Consider the following 12,133-nt stretch of genomic DNA (forward strand, 5'->3'; position numbering starts at 1 on the left):
GCCGCCATATGACTCCTTTACAGCTTATGGGCAAACCGTTCACTGGTTTCATATCCAGTCTACTAAAATAGAGCATGAAATAGCACCCAGTCACGAGATTTGCAGGAGCTACAACTGGTTCTACTCCCACATCTGCAAATACTTGATAAGTGTTGTCTCAATCTGGATGCCTTAACGATGACACATGAGATGAGCACACTAGATGCAATGGAAGAACAAGTCTCCCAGATGCAGACAGAGAAAGAAGTGGCAACCTCCCTACTTGAGTCCTGGTCCTTATCTATGAAACAATTCTTGCAGGACTTCAAATAAGTTTTTGACAAGTTTTATTCCTTATTGTCATAAACTCTTATTCTTGTAATACTAATGACACAGGTGTTCGTATGTAACATACCTTATTGTTGTCATTGTTGGCAAAGGGGGAGAAGTATAAATTTTGATTGTTTTGATGTATACTTTCATGTTATTTCTGTTCAGAAGTAGTATACATTGTATTTTCTGCAAAAGGGATAGTGTATATGCTTAGGGGGAGTAATTTAGTAATTTTGATTCTGGCATATTTTTGTTGTAAAACACTTAGATGTCAAAATTTCCTAAGTCTTGCCATCAATGCCAAAGGGGGAGATTGTTGGCATTTTTGATGATTATGTTGTGATTGTCATTGATGGACACACACTTGCATTGAGATTACTTTTATTTGTATGAGTTATGCTCAACCGACAACTATTCCAACCAATATGATGCATTATAGTCCTTAGACTATTGGTGTTTTGCAGAAAGTGATTACCGATATGAAGCGGTATGTAGACCCCAAGCGGTTCGAGGATCTCAAACGATATGAAGGATCAAAGCGGCAGAACACATATTTCCCAGTCTTCATTTTGTCAAACTGGCAATCGGTATTTTGCTTGAACCAGTATTTTGTATGAACCGGTAATACTCTGTGATGAGTTACCACTACCATCCACCAATTGTTTGATGGTGCCGACACTTTAATGGTGCTTTTTGTGTCATGTTACAGAATATGTCTAGATGCATTGAACCTAGGAAATTGTAATGTAATCCTATTGGACCGACATGAAATCAGATTCTTTATAAGGACATCATGTCTAGGGTTTTAGGTTGCTATTGTTGTTGTTGATGTTGTTGATAGGGCTTAAGGTGGTTGAGGAGTTAGAGAGAGTATGAATGTGTAGAAGACTGAAGTAATGTTGGAATGCATTAGGAATGAGCTATCAAGGATCTAATCAAGCAATCTGTGCTATTTGCTAGATCACTCACTTGTTGATTACTCACATCTTCGACAAGTTTGTAGCCCTTAACCGGGTAGGCCCAAAAGCCTTTTGTAAATCCTCTAACAAGGTGGTTCACATCTGTGGATCTAAAATCCTCTAGCAAGGTAGTCTTTAATTGGACTTATCTCCTAACAGAGATTGAGATTCCTAACAAGATCTATTCTGGTAAAGAACATTGTATGACCTTAATCGGTCTGGTTCCTATTCTATAGATAGTTACTTGTGAGTTCCATCTCACCGTGGTTTTTCCCATTTGGGTTTCCATGTCAAAATCTCTTGTGTTATGGTGTTTGTGCTTTTGTGGGTGAATGCATTATTTGCTATTTGGTTTGCATGTGTGCTAACCGATTTGTCTGCTAAACTGTTTTACCGGTTCACTATTAGTCTAGCAAAGTGTTTAAGTGCAAAGATTTTTGGCATACTAATTCACCCCCCCCCTCTTAGCATTCATCAATGCTTGTGAGTGGACCTACTGCTAACACACACTATCCTCTCCCCTAGCTTTCGTGGTCCTGGGTGCAAGAGAAAAGTGTTAGCGATGCTCAATTTTCTATTTTTTTTAGGTAGAGGGTCTGTCTCTCGAGAGCCCATAAGGTCGATGAGAGGGAACGACCCAAGCGGTACTTCTTCAACCTGTTATACAAATTAAAAAGTTAGGCAAAAGCTGCGACTGCTTGATGAAGTTGGGCTATCCAACAGGTTCCCTCAGTATCCACACTTGTGTGAGATGCGTAAAAATCCTCTTATGAGGACTAGGATAGGTTCTTAAGTGGACCACCACAACATAATAGACATTGAGTTTCGTTGAAGTTCCTCTACTAAGAGCCAATTATTTTTTAGTAGCCAAAAATCCTTACATTTGATGGTTCAAGGAGTGTGGATCGTACCCCGTAGATACCTCTCATGTACACACACACACATGTGTGTGTGTATCTACACACACAATCTATGAAATTTAAAATACTACTACAAGAAATGATGTCAACTTGTAACTCAAATTGAAAAAAAAAATCAACTTAGAATTAAAATTAAAAGAACCAAAAAGTTTTTAAGTGTTGAAACAAATTTATTGTAAACATTATATTTTTATAGTCTTCTTAACTATATTTTACTTGATTTATGTAGTTACATTTGATTGGATGATATTTACTATGATTACACACGATTCACTAATATGAGCAAGTTAAGATCAATGAATTTAAAATTACAATTAGTGGATGGATGAAAGTTTGAATTGCTTCCATAGTTTATGTAATTATCATAGGCATTCAACATAATAAATAGAGAAAGGAGTACTACTTGGGTAAATTGGTATATGAAGTTGTTATACAAGTGTTGATATCTTGAATAGAATTTGGTTTTTTCATAAGATAGCGAGAGATAGTATTAAGATATTAAGATTATATCTTGTCATGTGAAATATATCTAACAATTAATAGTAAGAAATGTATGTGACATTTAATATGAATCTTTGACATATATAAATATAAAATACATATATCAAATCAAACTTACATACTAAAAAATATCATATATATCATATCACTATTTAAACTTAATAAATTTAATTTAAAATCTATAATTTTTTAAAGAAATATTTTAATAATTAACAGTAAATATGTTTTATAATAAAAAATAATATCTCAAAACATAAATTCTAAATAATATTAAAAAAAAAAAATTACAAACAATTTTAATATATTCTATAAACATAATATCATTATCATTAATGCCAACTATCATTAAAGTTATACTCTTAATGTTCCCATAATCAAAGTATGGTTTATAGTTGTCAAGTGTACATAATTTTCCATGTGAGTTGGTTTTCATGAACTACTTTTAACTGATGACAAAATTAGATGAAAGACTGCCACTCAAATATATTATACTTGCCAATATATTGGGTGAGTATCATTGATTGAAAATTGATTCATGAGTTTCTCTTTCAGTAAATTTTAAAGTTTACTTTTATTTTGGGATAATGTTTGACAATTGTAGGGGCATGGTCCTTTTGAAAGTTCGTTAGTATTGAAGTCTTATTAATATTTTATCCTATGAGTATTTTCACTTAATAGTTTATGATATTGGGTGATCTAGTTTATAGATGGTTTAGGTGGTCTAGTTTATGAATGGTTTATAATATATGTGATTACTTCAAATTCTTATGGTGTAAGAGGTATCTAGTTTTGTTCTTTATATATCTTTATGGACATTGGCATCTTGTGCATTCAAGCTTCCATTTTTCTATTTAAAAAATCGCCTTATGTAAATCTAAAGCTCTAATACTTCTCCAACATAGAATGAATTGATATGAAAATCATTAAGGACTCTTCACATACTCAACTACATGTATATACTCCCTAGGTATATTTAACTTGTTTTTAGCTACCTAGGACTTCCTTTATTGCTACACATGCAACTTATTCCATTTCTTTAATCACCTACACTTGCACCTAAGACCAAACACACCTAAAAACCTACTACACACTACTTTTGTTGAGTCAACATAAGACTTGAGTGGGGTAGGTTGCTAAATTTTCCTTGAGCACCAAGTTTTTCATTTATAGGCATTTCCAAGTACATCAATAGGAATATAATGTTATGATCCTAATATGATATATTCCTAAGTGTATATTATATATTAATACTTGTATAATAAGGATAAACACTCGTGGCATGCATAACCCTAACATAAATATTAGTTAATACAATAATAACTCTTAATTAGGATGAAGGGGTATGTCCCTACATAGTTAAACCTATAAATAAGGATGAGAACTATCTCTCATATCATCTATTGTTTAATTTATATGTTATTATCTAATTATTGGAGGCCACCCCCTTGAAATGGTCCCCTATATTTCTTATTTTTACAAATATTTCCAAGAAATATAATAACAAGTAGTATTAGAGCCATGATTTGGGCCATTTTTTTTTTCAATCATAACTTCCAAACATTTGTGAATTTGGGTATAATTTTTTTTAAGTTTTTAGGTATGTATTAAATAAGCTCTAAAAATAAGCAAACTTTTATGGTAAGTTTTACGAAAGATCGAAATTTTATGTTTTTCATAAAATTGTTTAATAGGAATTATTTAATAAACTTTACATTTTTATAAAAATTATTGAAAACTAGATAGGTTTAGTTCTTTGTAATTTATAGTTAGACATAAAATATGGCCTTTAATATAGTGGTCAAAGTTTCATCAAAGTTTTCATTAATTTACTCTGTAGGCTACAATTTTTGGATTTAAAAAATAAATAAATATGTTTTTGAAAATATTATCAAAAGTTAGATACAACTAGTTCTTTAAAATTATTATTTTTCTTACTTAATAAATCTTAAAATAAAAATAATTAAAGTCATGTCATCTTTAGGATTGGAGGACTTTCTTATACAAAAAAAATAGTAGACCACTTCAAAGGGGTGACCACCAATAGTCAGAATATATAAAATATGAATTTAATAATTGAAGATATGATAATATGAGAGAGGGTTCTCTTCCGTATTTATAGGCTTGACTATGTAGGGACATACACCTTCATCCTAGTTAAGAGAGATTCGTGTATTAAATATTATTTATGTCAGGGTTAAGCATGCCACAAGTGCTTAACCACCCCCGCCCCCCCCCCCCCCTTCAGTTTTCCTTCATTGTTGTTGCCAACATCCCCTCCTAGAACTTGAAACAAAAATTTGATACTAAATGAAAGAAAACTAATTTTGCAAAAGAAAATTAACTAGTATACCTATATTTAATAATTATATGTAAAATATGTCGAGAGATATCTTATAATAGAAGAGAATCATCTATAAAATAAATGTTCTTCTAAAATACTAAACACTAAGAATACAAATCCATCAAAACTTCCTGCATGCAAAAAAATGTGAATCTAGCTGGAGACAAGTGGCGAGGGTTCTATTTTATTTGAAGTAATTAAATAACACCTCCACAAAAGCTGAAACATGACACATTTCATGCATTTACCCGTCATTTGCATGTCAAATTGTTTCAAAAATGAATTTTTGTTTACAAACATTTTTATGTCATTGTAAATGCCTCTCGACATAAATAGTTTCTATCTTAACCTAGTGAGAGAAATGATGTTGTAACAAGTTAAGATCTAAAACTACTAGTAGGGGAAAAATACATGAAACAAGATATTAATTAAATTATTTCAAAAAAACACATTATCCTTTAAAGTACACCTAATGTATTATTTAACAACACCTAGTTTATTATTCAATAACAAAATATTTACTATACACTTATAGAGTATCCATGCTTTGGCATGAGAAAGAGGATATCTCCACCTCTAGCTTTGTGAAGTCAAGTTGATAGCATATCCCTTATCTCAAATACATACCTTTTAATCTATGAACAATATAATAACATCTCAACCATACATTCATAGCCATTGTAAAAGCTCAACTATAACCTACAAACTAAAAGTTGTGTAGGAAATTAAGTAACATAACCTTCTTGATAATACAAGATACCTCATAAACCACCATCTTAGGTATCAAATATCTAACAAAGACCAAAACAGAACATGATTTCTCAAACCACATACTAAAAAAAATGGGCTAAGCTAGAAATCCCAGATCATGTATAAAATCTAACACCCAACATAGCCAAGCTAACAAATTGTTAAATGAAAAATGAAATTTTCAACTTGGGCACTCCATTTTGGTGTTACCCATCTATTTTTAAAACGTGCATATGATAATCTTAGTTAGCTAAAGACCCTCATTTATTTTTTATCCCACTTAAATCCCTCTCTTCACGCTCTTTCTATCTCAAATAACTCTTACACACCTTAGAAATGTTAGTTGCTTATATCAACTTCCATTACACTATGTGTTATTTACAACTTGCCAAACTACAAATTATTAAAAGAATGCCTTTTTCATGTGAAAAAATCATTAATACATATTAGACAATAAATATCAACACTAAGAATGCAAGATGTCCAACACCTAACCTCCACACTCCTTATTTACATTCACAAAATAACATATCAATTTATCAAATCTCATAATTAAATTATACTAAATTAATAGTGCTTATTTGGTTGCATTTATTTAATTGACCTAGATTAACCCTAAACAAAACACTATTTTCTTTTACAATATACACTATTGAATTATCTTTAGAATAAATATGTATTTATAGTTTTTTTAAATAAAACATCTAAGTTTATTAGAGTTTTAAGCTTGACTTGGTTTGCATGTGTTTGGTTTTATTGATATTCATCATATGTCATACTACTTGTTTAAACATGAGTTCATTTATTTCCTCCATTTTTATTAATAGTTTTTTACTTTCTCACCTCCAAGTAACTTTTTTTTTGCTTTAAATGGTTCAATATTTTTGATGCTAATTTTGTTGTTTTATAGATGTAACAGAATAATTTCTTTAAAAACATTTGTAAATTATTCGCGAAGGTGTTTCATGAGGCAAGTCCTTGGAAGCCCCCCTTGATGTGATTTTGCTTATTCTTAAATTTAATAATTTCTAAAATAACAAAAATATATTTTGATTGGGATTTTTGGGTACCGTATTAGCATGTCCCACTTGTGGGACTTTAAAAATTTGCATAGTTGGAGAGATTTTTTTTTACAACACCTTTATTCAAAGGTGACTCCATAATCATCTTCAAATGTCTTTCAAAATTTTAATTTTATTAATTTCCAATTCATTTTAATTGTTGTTGGATCACCGAGGCAATGAAAATAATCCCAATATTTTTACCACTTCTTTACTACCTCACAACAAAATGATACTAATAGACAAAATGATGAATTTCCTAATTTAACTTTAATGATTTCTCTTAGAAATGATAACCCCCTAACTATACTCCCAAGAAACTAACAAACAAACTAGAAAGTGTTAACAAAAACTAGGATCAAAGTTTCTTTCAAATAATTTCAATATAAAAATCTTTAGTAGCTTAAAAGGGGGCAAAAAAATTGATTCCTGGCCTTGAAGGAAGCAAAACATCATGATTCCCACCGGCATGATTGAATCTTGCATACCTACTCTGAGTAGTTTTTCTCTCGAAGAAACCTCCACTCCTATCCCCATGGGTTTCCTACCTCCCAAGAAAAGCTAAAAGAGAAAAGAAGAAAAAGAAAGTTAACCTTACACACCACCCTCTATAAAAGCATATAAAATTTTAAATGATGACAAGTATTGTCATCTTCCCCATGGCAGAGTTACATCAAATCAGGTACTAGACACTTGGAGACAATAATGATAGATGCTTCCCAAAATAGCAAAAATAGAAAAAAAATTTAAAAAATTTAAAAAATTTAAAAAATTTAAAAATAAAAAAGTATTAAAATAATTGAGTAGCTACCTACCTTCACGTGTAAAGGAGATGAGGATGAAATTGAAATCCACGTCAAACGGCCCATTGGCTTCGATAAATGACCGGAGTTGCCGCCCATGTGCTAAGTCCAACGTCTATTAAAAAATTAATAAAAATAATATTTGAATGCTACATGACCGTCCGATTGGAGTAAAATGAGCGGGTAAGATGTTGCCACGTCACCATAGATTCTTTCAGTTTTATCCTGCTTCGTACAATCATTTCCGGCCGCCGGCAGAACTGACAAAAATCACGCGGATGTAGCCGTCCGTAAATGTTCGACTGGCAGCTGTCAGTCGTTACAAAGCGTCCAGCCGGTAACGGAGGTGTGGAAAACGACGGGCGCGAATACCGCGTGTTCGGCGACCTGGTCTTATCGGTGGTGGCCCGGTGTTCCGTACTGTATATTGTGGGTTTCCCAGGCTCGGGTCCGTGCCAGTAGCCTCGGGTATCCAGAACATCCGAGCCCGAGGACCATAAGTAGAAGCGTTCCGGTTGAGGGAAGAATGGTATTTCTATTTGCGTCAGAAATTAGAGACACAAGAAGCCTTTGAGTACAGGACTAAATTTGGGGGAAATTTGTTAAAAGCTGCTGAATTTGTTCGGAAGGTATGGTTTTTTGGTTTTTTGTAACCATTTTTGCTGCTGAAATTTGAGAATTTGGTGGAATTTTCCGCTGATCTACCGATTTTTTCGTGGATTTTGTTATTTTAAAAATTTGAGGTTGGGGTTCGAGTTTATTGTTGCTGTTTTTGGTGATAATCTGGTGGGGGTTAGAGTCTTCTGTGGATTTCTCTTCTTGATTTTTGTCATGTGTTGCAGTCTTGGCTGATCTGCTATGGTTGGTTGAATAATGTTTTCTTTTTCGTTCTTTAGCTACAGGGAGGTCGCAGGTTCGACTCTGGATCGGAAATCTTTGATGTGCTAGCGCCATGGCTATTGCGTCGAGAGAAAATGGAAGTTCTACGTTGAATCCTAACGCGCCGTTGTTTATTCCCCTGGCCTACCAGCAGGTGGAAGATTTTTCACCCGAATGGTGGAAGCTCGTACAGTCATCGCCGTGGTTTCGTGATTATTGGCTTCGCGAGCGGTACGAGATGTTCGAGGAGGTGGAATGCTTTGCAGATCTGTTTCCGGAAACCCTAGAAGACGAGTTTGCCGAGCTTGAGGAAGAGCTTTTGCTCTGCTCTGCGGTAGAGGAGGCAGAGTTTTTCGATGAATGTTGCTCTGATGGAACACAACATGAGTCAGGTAACAAATAACGAGATTCTTGAGTGGAGAATATAACACGCGATTTGGTTGATGAAACCCTAACATTTATCCTTGTGTTCTTGTTTTAACAGAGAACAATAATAAGGAACTAGTATCGCTCATGTCTCTGAGCAACGGAAAGCCTTCCAAGCCGAAATACGAGGTGAAATTGCCTGCAAAGCCTCCTCAGATTGTAAATGTCAAGTCCAGTCCTCGCAGGATCCAGCAACCCAGGTAGATGGTTAAATTCGTCTGTTTCACGGTCACATGGGAGGTGACAAATGTTTAGGTCGAGGTCACGGTCACATGGGGGTTGTTATTTCCGGTCGATGTGCACGGGAACGTTGCTTTAATTGTCTTGTCATTGTATAGAGGAGGCCGGCGGGAAGAATGTGGAAAGTGTCGCCTGCGGCCTCATGTTTCAATTTGGTTCGGTGTGACATGTCTGTCTTACGCCATGGTCGAATGTAATTTGCTTTTGTATAGCGTATGCGTAGGTCATTTTCAAAAATACCTCACATGTAACAGGGTGATTACCAAAGTATCAAGTCAACAAAAAAAAAAAGAAACAAACAAACAAAAATTTGTTACTTCCGCTTGCATATGGATTGGGTTGAGCCTCATTTTTTTAGCTTCATTTTTTACAATTAATTTGGCAATGGTTATACAGCGCGCTTCACATATTATTAATTAAATGCTTCAAATAGTCAATAATTGATAAAAATTGGTCATTGTCTATATTCATAGACCGTATGAATTAATTATAGAGCTGTTTACCTGGAAAAAAAATTGTGTTAGGTAATCTGACGCGAACAATGGATTTATGTAATGAAGAGCTACAATCGTGTCTGTGAACATGAAAGTGTTTCAGCCAACACACCCTTTAGATGCAGGCTTATCAATTTCTTTCTATGATTTTTGTTACCATTTTGATGGTGCATATATGTGGAGTGCATGACAGGAAAAAAAACGTCAAACAGAATACTCTTCACATAATCATAGAAGCAATTGAAATGCGGGAAAAAAACAGAACTCGTCAAACAGAGAACAAGCTGTTGAACAAGCCAAATGTAAAAGGTCTATACATCAAACTGGAAAAAAAAAAAACTGCAATTAAATAAACACATCAAACACATTAAACAGAGAACAAGCTGTTGAAAAGTGTAAAAGGTCTATACATCAAATATTTATGCAGTCTTATGAAATCCACAAATTCTAGGATCCCATCTACAGAAACATAATTAAATAAAATCAAGCTTCTTGAGTATCGGATATAAGTATGCTACATGTCCAGACAATTTCCAATATTCCGGCCCCATCGTAGCATTATTGTGAGGACAAAGCCTGTAGTAGATAGAGTGAAAGTCTTTGTTCCAGAACCATGACGGCACCACGATGGCCAAGGGTCGTTCACTAGATCATGAGAAACCTCTGTAGTTGACCTTTGTTGCACTCAAATCAGGAACATGGTGAATTGATTAAATTTATGAAACTTTTTACATTTTGTTTCTAATTTTTTGGATTTGATAGTGTAGATTTTGATGTTGTCAACGTTTTGAATCAAACACCATGATCCATTATCAGATCAGAACAAGAGAGCAAGTGATCAGAAAAATTGACTTAATGCCCTGCAAATTGGTTTCAAAGCTTTGAATTTGTTGACCATACTGGATGGATGATGTGGATGGCGAAATTGGCAGAGTAGACTGGTGAATGGTGATGTGGGAAATTGTCTATGCAGCATGTTAAAAAGTATTGAGAGTACTTTTTTAACATTTGTTAAAATAGATTACAAATGAAAAAATGAAAAAATATATTATGATCTGATTTGTAATCTATCTATTTAATAAATGTCTTAACTGTCTTTATCAGTGCTTTTTAGTTTGCTGCATGGGCATAGCGATGATGCCTGAGAAGAAATTTGCAGAGAAGGCTTCAATTAAGAGGGGAAAAATGTGTGAGGTGGTCAAACAATTAATTTTATAAATGTATGCAAGGAGAATTTGCCAAAGCGTTTGAGAAATGATATTGTGGTGTGGCAAATGCCCAATGAGCAGATCTCTAGGTCCAAGAATGAGGAAAAATATGAGGGAAAATGGAGAAGAAATAACACTGAAGGTTGAATATGAGAGACAGAAAGTGTGCTTAGTAGATACTGTTGACTCTTTTTGGCTTGGTTTTTAAATTTGAGAGCTTAGCTTGTTCCATTTAAATTGCATTTTTATTATATAGGGAAAATGGACAGTAGTCTTTATAGCTAACTTTTTTAAACAGAAAATTGCCAATACTCGTGCATAAATGTTCTGGTAGTTGTAGGAACTTGCACTTAAAATTGCCAATACTTATGCAGAACATTTGGTACATGTGAACTTTATTAATGAATTTCTAGTTATTTATGTTTTGGTTTTTTTAAAATTAGTAATAGAAGGAGGAGTGTGCAAGGAGTGAACAATTATTGAAACATGAATGGTAACTGGTGCTGTTACCCTAGTTTTGAAAAGAAAGGGTGGGAAGCTATGTTTAAACTTCATATTACATAATGTCATTTTATCCCATAACACCAAAATAAACACTTTTATTTTCTACCCTTCTACATAAACCTTCATTAATACATCACACATTTGTGAACCAAATCTTTAACCAGAACATTCATATTATTATCCTAAATTAATTTAATTCTTATATAATTATTTCCTATTATAATTATACTTACCTATTATAATTATACTTCCCAATTTGCTTATATTTTTTTCTCAAATAAAAATATTTAGACACTATTACATCTTAATACCCACTCTTCCTCTTACCACTATTAAGGAACAACCGGTAATTGTCCATAATTTATGGACGTTTTATTTCAATCCTTAGAAAGTAGAGCTAAGAATTTTTTTACCGAGGGAATTTATCATCTTTTCAACTTATCTTCAATGTGTTGATTTTGCTTTGGATGCCGCCTGAGCGGGATGATTTTATTTGGCGTACGAATACACTGTTTTAGAGTGCAGAGGAGAAGAGTTAAGTTCAACTTATTACGGCCAGAGGTCTAACGTACAGTGACAGTGAGGATGCAAAATGTGAGCTCCTAATTTATTATAACCATACAGTGACAGTAGGAAGGATTTAAAACTTTTAATGCCTTGCATTGCAAGGAGGTGTTACGGTTACATTGATAAAATATATAAGTAAAAGAGGGGTGTCATGGTTATGTTGATAGA

General features: G+C 33.5%; 1 protein-coding gene across 2 annotated transcripts; it reads left to right on the forward strand.

Moving 5' to 3' along the window:
- Positions 1–8,110: 8,110 nt before the first annotated feature.
- Positions 8,111–9,508, forward strand: LOC131040227 (protein EARLY RESPONSIVE TO DEHYDRATION 15). 2 transcript variants are annotated; one of them, XM_057973108.2, is made up of 3 exons: positions 8,111–8,276; positions 8,544–8,918; positions 9,011–9,508. In XM_057973108.2, exons 2-3 carry the CDS (start codon positions 8,600–8,602, stop codon positions 9,154–9,156), a joined length of 465 nt encoding a protein of 154 aa, XP_057829091.1. In that variant the 5' UTR covers positions 8,111–8,276; positions 8,544–8,599; the 3' UTR covers positions 9,157–9,508. The 2 variants fall into 2 exon arrangements, with proteins under 2 accessions (XP_057829091.1, XP_057829093.1); XM_057973110.2 differs by having other exon boundaries at positions 8,167–8,276; positions 8,550–8,918.
- Positions 9,509–12,133: the final 2,625 nt, after the last annotated feature.

This window comes from Cryptomeria japonica, chromosome 7, assembly GCF_030272615.1.
Source record: "Cryptomeria japonica chromosome 7, Sugi_1.0, whole genome shotgun sequence".
Taxonomy (NCBI): Eukaryota; Viridiplantae; Streptophyta; class Pinopsida; order Cupressales; family Cupressaceae; genus Cryptomeria; species Cryptomeria japonica.

Bases quoted from the DNA above. Each gene is read 5' to 3' on its own strand.
- LOC131040227 (XM_057973108.2), top strand. From the start codon at position 8,600: ATGGCTATTGCGTCGAGAGAAAATGGAAGTTCTACGTTGAATCCTAAC. The intron at 8,919-9,010 runs GTAACAAATAAC...TTGTTTTAACAG, and splicing joins TGGAACACAACATGAGTCAG to AGAACAATAATAAGGAACTA.